Source organism: Orcinus orca, chromosome 2 (assembly GCF_937001465.1).
Source record: "Orcinus orca chromosome 2, mOrcOrc1.1, whole genome shotgun sequence".
Taxonomy (NCBI): Eukaryota; Metazoa; Chordata; class Mammalia; order Artiodactyla; family Delphinidae; genus Orcinus; species Orcinus orca.
The window spans coordinates 179,437,821-179,458,640 of record NC_064560.1 but is presented as its reverse complement, the minus strand read 5'-3'; the positions used below and the strand labels follow the sequence as shown (position 1 = coordinate 179,458,640).

The 20,820-nt window shown below is 34.9% G+C and overlaps 1 protein-coding gene across 2 annotated transcripts in view; it reads left to right on the top strand.

The window, feature by feature from the left end:
* Window positions 1–20,820, top strand: part of CEP128 (centrosomal protein 128) — a 453,164-nt gene that overhangs the window by 198,641 nt on the left and 233,703 nt on the right. For both annotated transcript variants that reach the window (XM_033416425.2, XM_004262299.3), the window contains 2 exons: window positions 2,764–2,823; window positions 17,827–18,019. In XM_033416425.2, coding sequence (XP_033272316.1) covers window positions 2,764–2,823; window positions 17,827–18,019 — 253 coding nt within the window. The remainder of the gene's footprint in view (window positions 1–2,763; window positions 2,824–17,826; window positions 18,020–20,820) is intronic.

Here is a 20,820-nt window from a genome sequence, read left to right as displayed (position 1 = left end):
GACTGTGGTAATAGGTCTTTACACCTCTTCCCCTAGAGAAAGACTAATTCAATCTTAGTGATGGGTGGAAAGTAAATCTAAAAGAATGGAAATTCTATTAAGATTTTTTTTTAAGAATTCTTTTTTTTTCCATTGTGGATCTCTTTCCATTAATAACTTCTGTTGTTTCATTCCTATAAAATTGAAAAAAAAAAAAAAAGAGGAATACTCAAGAACATAACACTTGCTCTCACCTCACAGAAACCACCAAGGTGTTTGTTAAAATAAAATTGATTCTTTGCTTTATAGTTCAGAAATATAGGGGAGATCGGTGGTCCTTGTAAAATGTTTTCAAAATGGAATAATTCCAATTATTCCTGGTCATTTGTTCATTTTTGAAATATTGCTCATGAAATTTTCAGCCATTTTATATAGAAAGTGACTCTCTATGGAATGGATTGCATAATAGATATGCAGCAAATGAGTCTGAGAAAAGTCTTTGGGAATATTGGCATTATTTCTAATTATATTTTCTTTTTTCAGTGCCATATTTATTACTTATTCCACATTAGTAAGTGCATGCAGTGATTGAAAACCTATGGTTAGACACTTAATAAACCACCACTATTATGAAGCAATTAGAAAAGTGTCTGAATTAAAGATACAACATTTTCATTGACCAATCTTTGATAATTCCAGAGCTTTTCCCCTAACACTTGGTTTTAGCATTTATTTGTGGAGCATGAAGAGGATAGGCTTTGGACCAAGACAGATGTGGGTTCAGATTGTTAATATATGACCTTGGATGAGTTATGTAATCTCTATTCTCTCTAAGAATTCATGTCCCATTTATAAGTTGGGTTATTATAAAGATAAAGTAAAAATAGATATAGAAGGTGCACATCATAGTGTGAAGTATCTTGCACTTAGTAGATACTCAACTAATGATAGCTGTCCTTATTATGTAGAGCTTTTTTTGTAGTATACTCATATTACCATGTATATGGCTTCTGTTTCTCTAATCTTTTTATGACAAATGCCTGTTACAGTGCTCTTGTCATAATAGACTTTGAAGTGCATTTATTTATTTATTTATTTATTTATTTATTTATTTATTTATTTTTGCGGTACGTGGGTCTCTCACTGTTGTGGCCTCTCCCGTTGTGGAGCACAGGCTCTGGACGCGCAGGCTCAGCGGCCATGGCTCACGGGCCCAGCCGCTTGGCGGCATGTGGGATCTTCCCGGACCGGGGCACGAACCCGTATCTCCTGCATCGGCAGGCAGACTCTCAACCACTGTGCCACCAGGGAAGCCCTGAAGTGTATTTATTGATGCTTATATCTTGATATGCAGTTAGTAGTGATAATGGTGTTCTGTATGCCTGACTCTGTGCTAACACCCATTTTATTTAATTTATACCTTGGCCTGAGGAGGTAGTTTACTCACTTTACAGATGGTAACCTACAGCTTAGAGGAATTAAGTCACACCACTTATAAGTGATCAAGTGACTGTTCTTAAATACTAAACTATATATAAATTTGTAAAGCAAGTCACAAAATATGAACATTGTACTTATCTCAAATTATTTTGGACTTTAATCTTGAGCACTATACCTTAGATCACTGAAGACTTGAGACTATGACATAGATCAATGAAAAAGAATAATAAAAACATCATAATCAATGACAAATTGATGTTTACAAATATTCAACATGGTACAGAGGTAGAAGAGGAAGAAAACACTATGGACTAGAGTGATTAAGGGAAATCTCACTGAAAAGGCAAGCAAGACACAAGAGTTGAGTGAGATTTAGATAATGAGAAACATGGATGAGGGAAAGGTTGGATATAAGAATGTCACACTCTTGTATATGGCATGTGGTCAGCACTCATTATGCATTCATCATATGTCTAAATGAATTACCTAATGATATTCCTTAGGGGAATGATGTGCACACACATTAAGAAGTATAGAAGTATTTGAGAATAGGAATAGACATCTCTTGCAAAGGGATAGGATATTTTTAAGCAGAACATTTCTAGGAAAAAGTGATGCAAAAATATCATAGGTAGCACAGAGTTCAAAGAAGGTAGGCATTGAGAAAAACTTGTGTTTAAAATTAGGAAGTCATTGACAACCTTTGAGTGTAGTTTTATCAGTAATAAGGCAGAAACAGAGGACAAGGGATTTTATAAATGAGTTGGTGTGAAGGTAGAATTTTGTTACCATCATGAATTACAAAGCGATGTTGGTATGAAGTCATATTGATTAGGTTCTGTCAGTTCTGCACAACCATTAATGAGACAAAATGGCCCGCATAGTATAAAATTAAAGAAGGAAAAATGAGACAAAGAATTAGGTTTCTATGTAATTACATCTAACTCACTGTGAAATACATTACCTGGAACAAAACTGAGGAAAAGAAACAAACACAAATGAAATAAATTGGTTTAAATGAGGCTGCTTGCCATGCAGAACTCCATGGAATCAGACTCAGTGATTCAAGCAGTAATAGCACTTGAAAGGTGATTCATGTCTCTCTATGTGAGCTAAATATTTACTGTCAATACATACATACATGGATACATGTATACATGCTTACATAAATAGGCATGTTAAATAAATAATGGTTTGGAATTGGTTCCATACTTGGTATGAACTTTCTTCTTTTTAAACCCTTAACTTTAGACACTAAACTTTTGGGTGTAATGGTGAAGAATTTTCATTTATGTAAGTTCACCTCAGAGAAAAATCTAATAGACGATTTCCTCTTTTTTGTAGGTTTTTTCATCTGGTCCTGATATTAATTATGACCCACATCGCTGGTTAGCAGAAAGCAAGGTAATTAATCTTTGAATCCTAAAGTTTTCATAATGTTTATGACCTTCAAGTCATACTATTTGGGCTAGTCATATATTTTGACATATAACTGAGCATATGAAAGCATAATACTTCATTGCTGGGAAAGATATCATTGTAATGCATTCCAGAAACTTCCATGTTCTTTTAGTTTAACATTTAAAAATTAGCTTAAATATATAGGCATGGAATGAGAGAATAAATGACAGTAAGTAAAACTGTTGAAATAACAGAATTAGACTGTCGGAGAGACAAATTCCTCTGCCTTTTCCTTGGGATAGGCCTTGTCTCTGGAGGTGCACAAAGGTCAGGGCAGCTGTAACCAACCTTCATTTACACATATATACTTACACTCTGATTCTGGAGGGTTAGCTCAAAGCCTGCCAAATCTCTTTGTGACTCAAGCAAATCATTCATCTCTCTGGGTGTCTTGTTTTCTCATTTACAAAATGGGAGGGGTAAACTTTGTGTTCTGAAGATAACTTCACTGCTTCATGATTCTTTGGCATTATGATTTAAATTTAGTGGAAGGTAACCAAAAATAAATAAATTGAACAATTTGCTCATTTTAGCAAAAAAGATTCTTCTACACTGTGAGATAGTTATCAGCTATCTTCATAGATCAAATCAACTTAGAAATTCACTAATTTAAATATATAGAGAGTTATGACCATATAAGATGTTGATACCTGTTTATTCAATTATCAATACTTAAGCACTTGCATTCCTTTTTAGAATAGTTTTTTTCAGCTTTAAATTACTAAAATCTTCCATCCCATTTAAATTCTATAAGAAAACCAACTGTACTATAAACCTCACCAATTGTGGTCCAACTTAGGATTTTATTGCAAGAAAGAAACTTTACGTTTGTACAATATCCTTATTTAAAAATATGAGCAAAATGAGGTTTCTGAGAAGGTATGTGACTTTCTCAGTGCCATATAAAGAGTGGGAAAATGTATTACATGCCATGTCAGATTCACAATTAACATTCTTATTATTATGTGCATTACCATTTAAACTCTTTGTTCATTCAGCCAAGATTTGTTGATTGAGTACTGTTTTGTATACAGACATTGGGGATATTAAGTGTTAGCAAGCTGTGAAAGTTAATAGGGAAAATGTAGATGTAAACAAATTTTAGAAATCCATGAAGTGTTTTATATTGTTATAGAAATATGTAAACATTGACAAAGGAACACAGAAGAAGGAAGAACTATGGTGTTCATGTTGGGAGGATGGGAGGGTATGACACTGCCAGCATGTCAGAGAAGGCTTCTGCAAAAATACAATGTTTAAACTTAGTCATACACACAATATGTAGAAGTACTCTAATTGGCTAAGTATAACAGTGGCAAGAAGATGAATATTTGAGTCAACACAGATAAGGCCCTGAGATTTGTGAGTAAGGTACAGGTGGGAGGTGGTGCAAAAACAGAGTTCATTTTGAAAACCAGGTATTCATTAGAGAAGCCTCTTTAAAAAAAAATTCTTAATAAGAAACTAACAGTATTATGATTGAACATTGAAATTTACTCAGTCTTATAAAATTTTCTCTCCTACTTTAAATACAGTGATCCCGTGTATACCTAACCATTTTTGATAGAACCAAATGCAAACTTGTATTTATGCTACCTGTATAGTAAATTTAGAATAGACATGTTTTGCTGTCTCAGAATTTTTTAGATAGAAACTTCTTGTGCATTAATAAAGAATTTCTCTTTTTTTCCCAACTCCACAATTTTGACAACAGAGTAATGTACTTGGAATTTTCTTTCAAGTTAAAATCTTTATCATTTCTGAACAGAAAGCTTTCACTGCTGTTGTTCAATTAAATTATGAGAGCCAGAGATGACTCTTAATCATAGCTCTTTAATTTGGGAGCGAGTGAGCCGTTTTCCCTTATCATTTAATGGGATTGAACTTCTGATCAGACAAGTTTTAATACTGCATGAGGCAACTGTTCCTCTACAGTGTAAAAGGGTCATGATAAGCAATACTACGCTGACCAACTGACTAAGGAGGAATTGACTCTATTTACTAGAAAGATGGCTTAGGTTATTGATGGGCTACAATACTGTAATTCCTGTGAACTATGACTGGACAGCTCTATAAGTATTGAAGATAAGATCTGACATCAAAGGACAAAAACTATATGGAAAGTAGAATTGCTATTCAGCTAGTCCATGCTGACATCTTGCTCTATTAGAAGGACCTCTGATTGCATTTGGTAATTGTTTTCATAAATCTGCCAAATGAATTTCTTCTTTTAGTGTTAATTGTAGAAGAACTAAGGGACTGGGTGGGAATTGTGTCACTGTTGCTTGGTTGGCATTGGTGACATAACATAAACATGAAACCCAACTAAGAGTTGGACCAGGTTCATAGATAAAATGACCAATAAAGGGTAAGAAGAATACACTGCAGGGAGGAAGAGGGTTGAGGTGGTCGTTAAGTTATGCAAGGAGTTCCCATAGATAAAGGATTTGTGTTTATCATAAATCCTGACAAGGCATGCAGAGGCCAAATTTTATTCAGTTTAGCAGAGAATTTTCTAAGTAGCTACTATGCCCCAATTTTATATTACATGCTGTGGATATAACGAATGAATTAAAGAAATGATCCTTCCTCTTGAGGAACATGTTTTCTCTAGAAAAGTCGACAGTTATGTAGATAATTTCAACATTATATGTAAGAGCTGTAACAGAGGTATGTAAAAGCTGCCTTGGAGGCTGATGTCGCAGATAAATCTTGAAGCCAGCCAGGTAAAGAGGAAGGAACATACATACAGAGTAAACAATTGTAGGAATGGCCTGGAAGAGAAACAGCATGATAAATGCAAAAGAAACCCCAAGTGATTTGGCAGTACTACATACAGTATGGAAATGCGAGTCAGGGAATGTCAGGGATGAGGCTCCAGAAGGAGGGAGAGATTAGATCCATCAAGAAGAGCATTGTATGCCATTTTCAAAGGTTGGGTCAGCTCTGCATTTAGTGGGGAATCATGAAGGAGTTTTGAACAGGAGAGTGAAATGTTCGTATTCATAGTTTAGAAGCATCACTCTGATAGTGATGTGAAAGGTAGATTAGAGGTGGGAAGCCCAAAGGCAGGAACACCAGTTAAGAGGTCTTTGAGTGAGACCCAGGACTCTGGTTGAGGTAGGGTGAAAGTTTGAATTTAGGAAATTGTAGAGATTCAGAGGAAGGGACAGACTGAAGAAACATTTTGGTGACAATATGCAAGTGATGTTTAATGTTATGTCAGAGGCTGATGGAGAAGGAGGTGTCCAGGATTTTCCATTTAAACTAGAAGACTACAGTCAAAGGTTAGTATTGGAATAGACAGACATGCAGGGTCCTAGGTAGGCAAGCTAGCAGAAGTATTGGAAGAGTTTCCACCACAGGGATTGATATCCAGAAAGTTCCATCTGGACAGGAATGCCTAAAGAGAAGCAGGGACAAAGGCATAGAGCAGAGTTTAGCTTCAAATCATGGAGAGAAATGAGAAGTAGCTAAGACACTTGCAGTGAGAAAGTAGGCACAAATCATCAAATCTAGAGCCATCAGGCACTCACTTTCAGGATGGAACCACAATACTAGCAAGCGTCACTCTTGATCCCAGATCTTAACTTATCATTTTATGATAGTGAATAAAAAAGCTGATGTCAACTGCTCTTCAGCACAATTGCAGGAGGCTCAGTACTCTTTTGTTTAGAGAGCACATTTAATTCTGGGAGTCTGGTATTAATTATTCTCTTAAGATGCACAGAGGTGTATCTTAGGAGAATTTATATGCTTCTTTGGCTCTGAAGATCTTTTCCTTCTTGGCCTTTATCCCACTGTATTGAAACTCCCATTTACTCGTCTCCTCTTTCTTTAATCTGTAAGCGTTATGAGGGGAGACCTGTGTCTATCCTGTTCCTATTGCATCTTTAGTGCTTACCACAGGCTTGGCTAAATGCTCAATAAATATTTTTTTTAGAGAGTAATTAGCCTTGCTGCATTTTCCTACTCAGGTTACTTCCTCAGCTTAAATATCACCAATGAATAAATAACAAGCAGATTAGATTTCAGTAAATATGTCAGTTCTCAAATATTGGTTTTCTTTGATCAGTACTGTAAATTTTAAGATTATATAAATAAGAAATATACTTCCAAGTTATTTGAGGATTTTCCTATATTATCCTATTTGGTATCATCCCAAAGAGTCCCACTTTTTATAGTATCAATATAACGTGTTTCACGCGTTGACAAGCATTTGCTTTTCCCTACTGTTTTTGCATTATAACTGAAGCAGCATTAGAGATTGTAAAGTTTGACTTTCTCATTTTGTAGATGAGAAACGGGTCCTGGGAGTTTTGAGTTTTATCTAAGGACATAAAACTAGTTTCTGAGAAGGGTTTGGGAACCTGGATCTCTGAACTCTGTGCCATTGTTTTTTTCTACTGATTGTGTGACCTACACTTGAATATAAACCTTACATTTATATATTGTCTTTTTAGTGATGTGGATTTTTTAAAAACAGTTATTGTGTGAGAAGTATTAGACCTACTGTATTTAATTCTTGTTGAAGGATGCAAATGACCATCTAGTATTTTATCGTTCCAGTGTAGACATCAAAATGTGATACAAATACTCAGGTATCTTCATTCACGTGGTGGAAATATCCTTAGGTAGTATACAGGGAACACACTCAGCTTAATTGGAGGAAGCATTTTGTATTTTTTAATATGTACTATGATTATGGGTATATTTCTTCCAGATTATTTTGAAACCAAGCAGAAAAGTGGAGAAAGTATAATTGAAAGTTATATTCTGAGGTTGATTTAGATCTGAACTTTGCAGCTCTGGTTTAATTCTTGTTTTGGTGATCTAGCACATTTTAAAGAATCGCCATCCTCTTTATCTCTGGTTCTTACGTAAGCATTTTCTCTCAAAATTGTTTTTAGAGTTTTGGTGAAGGAAGCATAGGAGTTAAAAGCAGCAAAATTATGGTTCCTGATATTATTGCTAACTCTGTCAACTATAATCTTTTATTTGAATTTTCTGTTTTCCTTGGCTTTTAGCTTTGAGTCACTCCTTAGTGACTTTCGGTATATTATTCCAGTGAATCTCATTAGAGGATTCTTACAGATTAAAAAGATCATTTTGATTGTTTTACTAGATACTTCAAAATATTCCCACCTAGTTGCAAGCTGTCAACTAAGAAGGTAAAAAACTACCTTATTTAGAAATTCTTTCCCTATTTTGGCTTACTTAGCGATACTTGTTGATGTAGTTAAATGAGCCTATTATGTAATCTGTAAGATGCTCTTGTGAGTGGTTAATAGAATGGTGTTTGCACTGTGATTAATAGCCTTGTCAGCTAATTATTGTTTGGAATTGGTAAAGTTATTCCTATACTGTGTTCCAAGCTGTTTCTCCAAGATACTTAATGAATGATAGATAACGGGTGTTTCTCTAACAGACTCTGATTCTCTTAATTGATTATTGGTTGATTAAATTTCCATAAGTTAATTTGTTTCGTAGGATTAATAATATATTCTGATACTTATTCAATTCATATCAAGCATCTAACTATAACCTATTTTTAATTTTGTATGGCAGTGGAATAAAGGCTCAATAGGAATTAACTGGAGCCATAGGTCATACTGTATTAGTTTGCTAGGGCTGCCATAACAAAACTGGGTAGCTTAAACAACAGGTATTTATTTTCTCACAGCTCTGGAGCCTAGAAGTCAAAGATCACGTTGCCAGGGTTGGTTTCTGGTGAGACTTCTCCTTGCCTTGTAGACGGCCACCTCTCATGTGGGGGCTAGCGGTATGGTTGGAGAAGTTGAAGGTTAGGAGTCAGAGAGTGTCTCTTCTTCTTATAAGGACACTAGCCCTATAGGATTAGGGCCCTACCCTTATGGCCTCATTTAACGTTAATTACTTCCCTAAAGGCCCTGTGTCCAAATTCAGTCACACTGAGAGTTAGGGCTTTAACATATGATTTTGAGAGGGTTGTAATTCAGTCCATAACACAGATCAAACCTGATTAATGCTTTGTTGCAAATAATTTTTTGTTATTGTTTTGTTTTTATCAGAACCAGTAGGATTATTGTTATGACAAAACAGAATTGTTTTTTTATTATCATCTCTTAGCAACGGTAGTGAAAACGGGCCAAAGACTGGGATGGAATAAGGAAAGCATTATGAAAAAGAAATGTGAAGGTATTTTCTAAATTTGCCATTAAATCATTGGGAAAGAACAGATTAAACCAGATGATTGAAGCTGGTGATCCCCAGGGACTCATTTTGTTTGGACCACATGAGTTTAAAAAAATTGATTTGGTAATGAACATTTTAAAAAATTCAATTAAGTGTATTATTGCAACATGAAATTGTTTTCCTTTTGATATATCACAGGATCTGATAACACTAGGGTTTCATTCCGTTGTGGTAGAAAACAGAGTTAAGAAGAAGAACCATGGACATGACACCACATTAGATGTGGTGCCCTTCTTGCCCTTCTTTTTTGTGGTTGCATTTTTATATTCAAAATTGATAATGTTCAGGTCCTAAATGTGTTACTTTTGACTGTTCATTAAGCTTTCTTAGTATAGTTAACTATCGTTTGACATAATCACCATCATTTTCTGTTGACTCCCAATATGGAAGAAAAGTATTACTTGATGTTATCTTTAGGCTTGCACATTATTTTTTTTGAAGTCGATTGAAGAGAACTGGATTTATCTCTTGTATCCATGCGTGGTTCAAAATGGTAAATAGTAACATAGTAGCCTGAATTGAACTTTTCAAGAAAAACAAAAGAGAACATATTTTCTATGTACTTTTACAGATGTTTCCTATCTGGCACCTTTAGCATGTACATTTGATGTCTCTGATGTAAACCAATGAAATTAACTCCTATAATATTATCTAATAGGGACTTGGTCCTAGAACATGTTGGTCTTCCTGTAAATAAGAGGTTGAATAATCTGACTCCTTTTACTCTTTCCTCACAAGGATTTTTATGGTCAGCTGTGAACCTCATACCTTTTATCAATCCATATTTGATTTTTTTTAAGTGCATTCCTTCTGGTTAATCTGTTTCAGATTTCATCTTGCATGTATGTATTTCTTCTGTATGTCAAGGTTATTTCATTTACTTGTCTCCAACATATTAATACATCAATTTATATTCTAATACCTAGCCATCTGTGATAATATTAATTATCTGATTTTAGACTAATCCTGAGGGGATTAGCATCTGAAAGCTGCTGTTTAGGACCATGCCTACATGGCATAGAGTTATCAGGGCTTTTGTATGTACATCCTTTCAGCCCTTCCTCTTTGTGATTGTATTTTTTTATAATTCAAATTGATAGTGTTCAGGTCCTAAATGTGTTACTTTTGAATATTAATTAAACTTTCTTAATATATTAAAATAAAAGAACTTTGGATTTTTTCTGTTTTCAAGATACCATTCTCTTTTTCTATTTTATTACTTAGATGCAAGGTGCTATGTCTTTCCAAAAAAAATTAACAGCATCTAATTGTTCATTTAATTACATGTGTCAGGGCCTCATGATGTGCAAAACTAGCTGTAATGTGCGTGTGGGTGTGTGTGTGCATGCACGTATGTTGGTTGTTTTGGAAACTCCCTAGGAGATTTTAATCGAAGAATATTATTATAAAATTCTTGAAAAATGTGTTGAGGGTTTATTATATTAAATTCTTTAACATACAAGAATAAAGATGTGTGTATGTTTGAGGTGCCAAATAAACAGCAAAAAGACTTTGTTGAAAATATATCTTTTCCAGAAACTATACATCTAACCTTTCCCTTATTTCCGTGCATCATACCAATAATAATATGATAGTCACCGGAGCTTTTCATTTTATTTATTTTTCTTGAGGAGCTGGCAAAGATTGATGAGGTTAATAGAAGGTGTGGTCTACAGATTCAGATTGTAGTTTTAATATAGAAGCAGTGATAGCATAGGCTTTTCCTTATTTTTCCTAGTTAATATCAATTAATAAATTAATGACTTAAGTAGTAATGTTTTAGAATCATTTTCCAACTGACCCGTATCAAACTTACTGAATAATTGTCTAGAATAATTTTTATTATTTAGTGCATTGAATACATTCTCATTTTGGAGATTGTAACTAACTGTACACACACACATATAGCCATACAATCTTAGTTAAAGAATTTTTTTAAAAAATGTAAATTGTAACAGCAATAACCTAAAATGTGAGGGGGAAGAGAAGTAAAAGTGTAAAGTTTATGCATTCTATTGAAGTTAAGTTGTTATCAGTTTAAAATAGGGTGATACACATTTAAGATATTTTATGTACGCCTCATGGTAACCACAAGGGGAAATCCTATAATAATTACATAAAACAACATGATAAAGAAGTCAAAGCCTACTGATAGCAGAAGACAACAAAACACACACAAAAAAGACAGCAGGATAAGAATCAAAAAGAACAAGGAACCTACAAAACATCCAGGAAACAATTAACAAAGTGACAATAGTAAGCCCTTACCTATCAATAATTACTGTAAATGTAAATGGATTAAATTCTCTAATTAAAAGACATAGAATAGCCAAATGTATAGGAAAAAACAAGATCCAGAAATATGCTGCCTATTAAAGACTTACTTTAGCCTTAAAGGTACACATAGATTGAAAGTGAAGTGATGGAAAAAGACATTTCAGGCAAATGGTAACCCAACCCCCCCCCCCAAAAAAAAGAGAAAACGAAAAAAGCAAGGGTAGCTCTAGTTATATCAGACAAAATAGACTGTAAACAAAAAATGATAAAAAGAGACAAAGAAGGTCATTATAATGGAATCAATACAAGAAGAGAGAACAATTGTAGATATGTGCCCAATGTTGGAGCACCTAAATATTTAAAGGAAAAACTAACATAGCTAAATGGAGAAATAAACAGTAACAAATATAGCAATATTGAGAATAAAATTTCGATATTTACACTCATCTTTTGTAGGTATAAAGGCATAATCACCATAAACAGTTTGGTGTTCATGCTTTCAGTCCTATTTTGATCTAGTGGGCTGAGCTGCAGTTATTTTTGACAAAAATGTATATTTTTAGATATACCTGTCCCTTCCTTTTGAGTGTTTGACATTGAGGATATCCACCTTGTTGTAGTATTTTCTTCCTTTGGGGTTCTATCACCCCAGACTCTTGTATTTTCCTCCCGACTTTCTATCTACATCTCCATTTTATTTTGAAATTCTCTTGTGTTTATCTCTTCTAAACCCTCTTCTATTTTCTCTGTAGATATTCTTTATGAGCTATTTTATCTCTTCCTATGCCGTTAACTTCCTTTAGGCTGTTGATTCTTTAGTTTGTATCTCTTGGCCATATCTCTTGAGCTTTAAGAGCTATATATATATAATTAGATATCCAATTAGTCATCTATGCTTCTGTATCTTTTGTTCCTAACAACTTCTATATGTTTCATCCTAATGTTAACTTCTTAACCCCTAAATCATTGCTTCTTCTAGGTTTCCTGTTTCAGTTTAAGCTAAAAATTGGCCATCAATACTGATTCCTTTCTCTTCCTTACCCCCCTCACATTTAAGTCCAAATACGTACATTTTGGCTCAACCCTTACCATTTTCACTTGTTTGGAATATTGTAACAGCCTCCTGACTTCCAGCCTCCGATACTTGCTCCACTCTACATAGAGAGTATGCTTTCTAAAGAGCAGTCCAGTTCACATCCTTGTCTCTCATATTGTGGTTAGATGGGGATGATGGTATATCCCTCACCCTCACCGTGTTTTCTTCCTAAATGCATTAGTGGAATGTTATAGTAGAAAGTGCTCCTTTAATCTGGCAGAATTGACCATGTTTTCTGTGCTATGGAAGTTTTTTTCTCTTTTTCTATTTGCAATAGTATTTCAAGGTGGATATTGGGAAATGAAGCAGACTTAATTAAATTTCTGTAGTCATAATTGGAAGTTCACATCCTAATTTAAGTTGAGGACTTCCTGTATTTATCTAGTGACATATAGACAAGACAGAGGCCTAAAAATTGTATAGCAAGTACTAAAGCCAGGTCAGCGAGATCTCGTCTCTGCAGGGAGGTTTAATTTTAGCTTTGTTGATCTATCCCCTTTTACTTTCCCCTTCCTTCCTTCCTTCCTCCCTCCCTCCCTTCCTCCCTCCCTCCCTTCCTTCCTCCCTTCCTCCCTCCCTCCCTCCCTCTCTTTCTTTTGTTACATAACAGCTAAGTTGAGATATAATTCATGTACCATACATTTGACCTATTTAGAGTTACCATTCAGTAGTTTTTAGTATATTCACAGAGATGTGCAGCCATCACTACATGAATTTTAGGACATTTTTATCACCCCAAAAAGACAATCTGGACTATTAGCCATCACATCCTTATCTGCCCATCCCACCCTCCCTGTAGCACTAGTCAACAGGTAATCTGCTTTTATCTCTATAGATTTGTCTGTTCTGGACATTTCCTATGAGTGGAATCATAAAATATGCAATCCTTTATGATTGACTTCTTTCATTTAGCAGAATATTATCAAGGTTCATCTGTGTTGTAGTATGTATCGTTACTTTACTTCTTCTTGCTAAATAACTGTCCATTGTATGGACATACCACATTCATTTACCAGTTGATGTTCATTTCTATTATTTTTATTTCTTGCCTGTCATGAATACTGCTGCTATGAACATTTGAGTACAAGTTTTTTGTGTGAATGTGTGTTTTCATTTCTCATAGGTACATACCTAGGAGAGAATTGCTGAGTTATATGGTAATTATGTTTAAGCTTTTGAAGAAAGTCCAGATTGTTTTTCCAAGCTGACTACACCATTGTACATTCCTATTGTCAGTATATGAGAATTTTAATTTCTCTGTATATACACTAACAGTTGTTATCATCTGGGTTTTTTTTGATTATAGCTATCCTGCTGGATGTGAAATGGAATTCTATTGTGGTTTTGATTTGCATTTCCCGGATGGCTAGTGATGTTGAGCATCTTTTCATGTGGTTATTGGCCATTCATATATCTTCTTTGGAGAAATGTCTATTTTGATCTTTTGCTCAATTTGTTATCTTTTAATTTATTATTAGAGTTCTTTACATATCCTAGATACAAGTCCTTTCTCAGATATGTGATCTATAAGTATTCTCTCCTGTTTAGTGAGTTGTCTTTTCACTTTGTTACTTGTGACCATTGAAGCATAATATTTTACATTTTGATTAAGTTCAGCTTATCAGCTTTTTTCTTTGGTTGCTTGTGCTTTTGGTGTAATGTCTAAGAAATGATTGCCAAACCAGAGTCACAAAGACTTTTCCGTGTTTTCTTCTAGGAGTCTTATATTTTTATTTATTTATTTTTAAATTTTTATTTAGTTATTTATTTTATTTTATTTTGTAGCCATATTTTTAGCAATTACATTTAGGTCTTTGATCCATTTTGAGTTAATTTTTTTATGTGGTATGAGGTATGGGTTCAACTCTGTTCTTTTAGATGTGGTCTTTGATCCATTTTGAGTTAATTTTTTTATGTGGTATGAGGTATGGGTTCAACTCTATTCTTTTACATGTGGTCTTTGATCCATTTTGAGTTAATTTTTTTATGTGGTATGAGGTATGGGTTCAACTCTATTCTTTTACATGTGACTATTCAGTTGTCCCAGCACCACTGGTTGAATAGACTATTCTTTCCTCATCAGATTGTTTTGGCACTCTTGTTGAAAGTCAGTTGACTGTATATGTATAGTTTTATTTTTGGACTCTCAATTCTATTTCATTGATCTATATGTCTATCCTATGCCAGTACCACACTGTTTTGATTACAGTAGCTCTGTAGTAAGCTTTGAAATGGGTAAGAGTGAGTCCTCCAACTTTGTTCTTATTTTTCAACACTTTATTTGGCTATTCTGGGTCCCTTGAATGTCCATATGAAATTTAGGATCAACTTGTCAATTTCTCCAAAAAGCCAGCTGGGATTTTGATTGGAATTGCATTGAATCTGTAGGATGTTTGGGGAGTATTTTTGTCTAAACTATATTAAGTCTTCTGATCTTTGTACATGGGATATGGTCCCATTTATTTAGGTATTTAAAAGTTTTTTTCAACAGTGTTTTGTAGAGTTATTTTTCTTTCAGATATTTTCAGAGTGTGTTTTGAAGTTCTTTTTAAAGGTGTATTATTAAGTATATTATCCTTTTGATGCTATTGTACATACAGTTGACTTTTAACTTTATTTTTGGATTGATCATTCAAGTATATAGAGATACAATTGATTTATGTATATTGACCTCATATACTACAACATTGCTGAACTATTTTATTCTAATATGTTTTTAGTGAAATCATTAGGATTTTCTTATACAGGGGCATGTTATCTGCAAAAAAGATGCAAATATGTTTACTTCTTTTTTTTTTAATGTGGATATATTTTGTTACATTTTCTTGCAAAATTGCCCTGCCATGACCTCCTAATACAGTGTTGAATAGAAGTGGTGAGAGCAGATATTCTTTTCTTGTTTCTGATCTTAGGGAGAAAGCATTGTCTTTTTCCATTAAGTATGATAGTAGTTGTGGGGTTTTTATAAATGTCTTTTATCAGGTTGAGAAGGTTCCCTTCTATTCCTAGCTTGTTGAATGTCTCCATCGTGAATGGGTGTTGAATTTCATCATATGATTTCTCTGCACCTTTTGATATGATCATGTGGCTTTATGTCCCTAATTCTTACTAATGTGGCATATTACATTAATTAATTTTCAGATATTAGTGCAGCCTTGCATTCTTGGGATAAATCCCACTTGATTATGCTGTAAAAACCTTTTTATATGTTTCTGGATTCTGGTTGCTAGTATTTTGTTGAAGATTTTTAAAAATATCTATTCATAAGTTATATTCATAACTGAAGCCTTATAAACAATCTGGGGAAATTACAGTTGAGACTTCAGTGTTCTTAGCTTGCTTTGTCTGCAGTAGAGTGACCACCCTATTAGTGGAGAGTTGGTGGAGGTGGGAGTTCCCAGTATTTCTGTTGCAGTTACCAAGAATTTAGCTTGTGCAAATCAGAACTGTGAAGATGAAAACTCCTAGTGGTCTGCCCTTCCTGTGAAATACCTACTATTATGATGTTTCTGCTCACAACATATTTGACTCCAGAAGTTTGAGTTTTCCACATCAAGTAATTTTTCAATTTTTTGCATTCACCAACTGGGTGCCCTACAACCTAATTACAGCTCTGACACTAACTACCCAGAGTTAGTGCAGATCCTGCTGTTTAAGGTCTCAGTCCCACAAGACTCCCCCTCCCCCACCTTCAGATGCCAGTCACAGGTATTGAGTCCCTAGGTTGCCTACACTTCTATCTGAGCTGGCTTCAAATTGGGGTTCCCATAGTTCATTAATTTGCTGTAATGGCTCACAGATTTCAGGGAAATATTTGACTTACTATTATTACTTTATTATAAAGGATGCATATGAACAGCCATATGAAGAGGTATATAGGGCAAGGTCCCAAAGGGTCCTTAGTACTGAACTTCTGTCTCTGGAATTTTGGGTGCATCACTCTTTTGGCATGTGGATGTATTCACCAACCTGGAAGCTCATCGTATCTCATTGTTCAGGAGTCTTTATAGAGTTTAATCTTCAGTCCTCCCCTGCCTGTCCCCCACCCCGCTTCTTAGAGGTTGATGAGTAGGATTGTAAGTTTCAACTCTCTAATGATCAGCCCCTTACGGAGGCTATCTGGGGGCCCCACCCTAAGCCACCTCATTAACATAAGCTCTGGTCTGATCAAAAGTGCTTTGTTATTAATAAATCATGCCTTTATAAGCATGATTTCCATTTTTCTTCACCCAACATATTATACATTTGTTACCTTACAATATAAGTGTATAATTTATGCATAATTTGACTAATGACAGTATTTTGTTCTATGTCACCATCTGTTAGACCTTCTGACCAAAGGAACTGCCTTGTTTTTCATTTCTGGGGATGTTTGAAAGCTGATGTATGTGGGGAGACCCCGGTCTAAGGGCCATATCCCAGTTCTGCTTCATCATAGGCTAATTCTATCACAGCTACTTTTAATATACTGGGGCATGTCCTAAGAACCTTCTAGACTTCTAGAGGCCTAGAACATTCTTGCTTATGGATTCATGCTATTCAGGGAAATTGTCCCTTTGCTTAATCTCATTTTCCCTTCTAGTTCATGACTTCCCCTATTTTGCTTCTTTGAGGTGAAGACTGTTTAGATTATTTAAAATCAACTAGAAATTGGATGATAGTCTCACTTGGGAAGGTCCTAAGACCCGACTGAAATTCTGTTCTATTGAAGGTGGAAGAAAGATTTCTTTTCTCATCCCTGTTTTAAATATCTAAGTATTAGAGTTGGTGAGGTTAGAGTCCATGGAAAAGAGAGTTGCTTTGATTGAATTTCCTAGTTTTAAATGTGGACAAATGCAGACTTTATCTGCCTCATGCCATACAGAATCTCTCTCTCTACCTGATTAGCTGGACCCTTGGGGATATGCATTTTTAGAAACAAAACTAGGAATTTTATCTTATTTTTTAATCTCTAAAATTCCCTTCATAACCAGTTTCTAGGTCTATTATGGGGTGTTTTGGATCTTCAAATGCTTGTACCAGACTGCTTTATATATCAAATTAGGGGGTTAATTGTATTACACCTGGAAGTTTAGGAGGCCAAACTTTTCTGTAGTACTGCCTTTCCAAAGATGATAGAGTATACCAAATATTTTATAAAAATCCAAGGAAATCATTTCTGCACCAACTTTTAACTGATATAAACCATTATGCAAATTAAAACATTATGGGTCTTTTAAAATTTTGCTTAAATTTGTTAGTTATTGTCTAAATTCAGATTATCATGACTTTCTCATGTTTTGGAATGCTACTGTTTTCTAGATTTTTTAAAAAATTAGATATAACTGTCATATTTTTAGACTAAACTTCAATGGCTCTGTGAGGAACTGAGAGAGAGAGAAAACAGAGAGAAAAGTCTACGGCACCAGCTGATGTTGTGCAGACAACAACTCGGGAACATGACTGAAAACAAGGAGGCTGAGCTTCAGTGTCTCTTTGAACAGATAGAAAGACAGGAGCAGCTTCTGGAAGAAATACATCGGGAGAAGAGAGGTGTGTTAACTGCTCTTACTCTTTTATTTTTCTTTGTTTATATTTGTGGAATCTTATGTTTGGGGAAAAAATTCTGTTTCTCTTGGCTCTGGTTTGAACTACAGAATTTCCAAATTCGTCTCCTTTCCTTGTCTCTTGTCTCCTTATCTTCATTTCTGGGTCTAGAAGAGAAAACTGTTTCTCCTTGAGAATTTCTCCTTCAGCTACTGTATCCCTCCTGTGTACATAGATAGCATTTGTGTCTGTTGTCCATTTGCAAGTGCTAATTTGCTAAGACATGCTTGTTCTTCCCTGGTAAAATGCCAAAATTTATATTTTACTTCAGTAAAATACCCATTAATTCATTCAACAGATATTTACTTTGTGTCTCTTTTGTCTTTGGTACTATTATAGGTGCTAAGGATATTATCAGTAAATGAGAAAAAAAATCCTACTCTTCCTTTTTTTTTTTGGCTGCGTTGGGTGGCCTTCGTTGCTGCGTGTGGGCTTTCTCCAGTTGCGGCAAGCGGGGGCTACTCTTCGTTGTGGTGCGTGGGCTTCTCATTGCGGGGGCTTCTATTATTGCGGAGCATGGGCTCTAGGCGTGCAGGCTTCAGTTGTAGCACGTGGGCCCTAGACCACGTGGGCTTCAGTAGTTGTGGTGCACGCACTTCAGTAGTTGTGGTGTGTGGACTCAGTAGCTGTGGCTCGCAGGCTCTAGAGCACAGGCTCAGTAGTTGTGACTCACGGGGTTAGTTGCTCCATGGCATGTGGGATATTCCTGGACCAGGGGTTGAACCTGTGTCCCCTGCATTGGCAGGCAGATTCTTAACCACTGCACCACCAGGAAAGTCCCAAAAATCCTACTCTCATTTACCTTACATTATATTGAGTGGGGTGACAAAATAAATGTGATAAGTAAGTAAATTATGTAATATATGAGGTTATAAGCACGTTGTTGAAAGCAGTAGAGTAAGGGAAGGAGAGTTTGGGAGAGCACGGCACAGGGTTTAATATGTAGGCAATACTTAACTTTAAAAGTTAGACAAGAGTCATGGAAAATTACCTTTCTGTTTGGTTCTACTAGGGATGGATATAATGGGAAGAAGAAAAATAGCATCAGGTATAGGAATCCTATGTGTATCTTATGTTGTGTTGGCCTTAGGCTTTTTTTTAATATATAAATTTATTTATTTATGTATTTATTTTGGCTGTGTTGGGTCTTCATTGCTGCACGCAGGCTTTCTCTAGTTGTGGTGAGCAGGGGCTACTCATTGTTGTGGTGCATGGGCTTCTCATTGTGGTGGCTTCTTTTGTTGTGGCCACAGGCTTTAGGGCGTGCAGGCTTCAGTAGTTGCAGCATGTGGGCTCAGTAGTTGTGGCTTGTGGGCTCTAGAGCACAGGTTCAGTAGCTGTGGCTCACAGATTTTGTTGCTCCGCAGCATGTGGGATCTTCCCGGATCAGGGATTGAACTTGTGTCCCCTGCGTTGGCAGGTGGATTCTTAACCACTGTGCCACCAGGGAGGTCCAAGGCTTTTTCTCTTGCTGAACTTTATTAAGAACCAGAAAGAGGAGTCATATAGTGTCCCACTAAGAAAAACTAAACATTAACATATGATAATTCTTTTTAAAATAATTTTTTGTTTTTTATTTTAGTGATCAGGATTATTATCTCTATACATACCATTTAAAAATTGTTTATTACTGCTTGCAGTGATTCTCAAATTTTGGTATCAGAATCACTTTACATTCTTAAAATTTTTCAGAACTCAAAGATCTTTTATTAATGTACATTGTGTATATCAATATCTATCATATTAAAAATTAAAACTGGGTATTTGAAAATATTTATACCTTTAAAATAATAATTATAAATCCATTCATACTAACATAAAAATCAATGAAATTTAACTGTTTTTCAATACAAAAAAATTAAAGAGTGACTTTGTTTTTTGAACGTTTGGAAATCTCTTTAATTGCTGTCTTAAAAGAAGATGGCTGCATTTTCAGTTTTGCTTCTTCATCTAATCTGTTGTTATATTACCTGTCATGTAATGCCTGAAGAAACTGCATTTTACATTCATGAGAAATTGAATGTGGAAAAGACAAGTAACATTTTAGTATTATAATTAAGGGGTCTTGGATGGTGCCCAAACACCCTTTGAGAATTGCTGGTCTAGTGCAATTGAAAGATGTAAATTGTGCCAATAGTAAAAGTTAGGGATGCCCTTTAATTTTTTTTTTAAAGACAGTACAGTAGAATCTGTTATGGAACTTATAGATAAAACACTATATGATCTCTATACATGTTATATGTCATAGCCTATCCACTAATTAACACTAGATTACAACCCCATTTTTCTTTTAGTAAATATTTATCAGTATTGGCACTGTGTAAGTCATTTCTTTGCATAAGGAATATGCAGTAGTCTATTATAAAATCATAAAACTGTCATTGGGGAGAAATGCAAAAGAACCGCATATCTGTGCATTTAGATAATTATATCAAATGCCCAGCTTTTTCATAAAAGCTTCAGAAGGTGAGGTATAAAGTTTGTAATCTCTCAAAGTGATTGCCTTTATTTCTACTTTTTTAATTTAATAAAAATTTATTGCTCGTCTTGTTATCTATAGAGCACTTGAATTCCTTTATACATCTTAGAATCAGCTCGTCAATCTTAGAAAAGAACCTACTGGTGTTTTGATAGGGTTATGTTAAATGTATAGATTAATTTGAGAATGGATATCTTAATATTGATGATATTTTCCAATCTATGAACATGGTGTATCTATCCATTAATTTAGGTTGTCTTTAACTTTT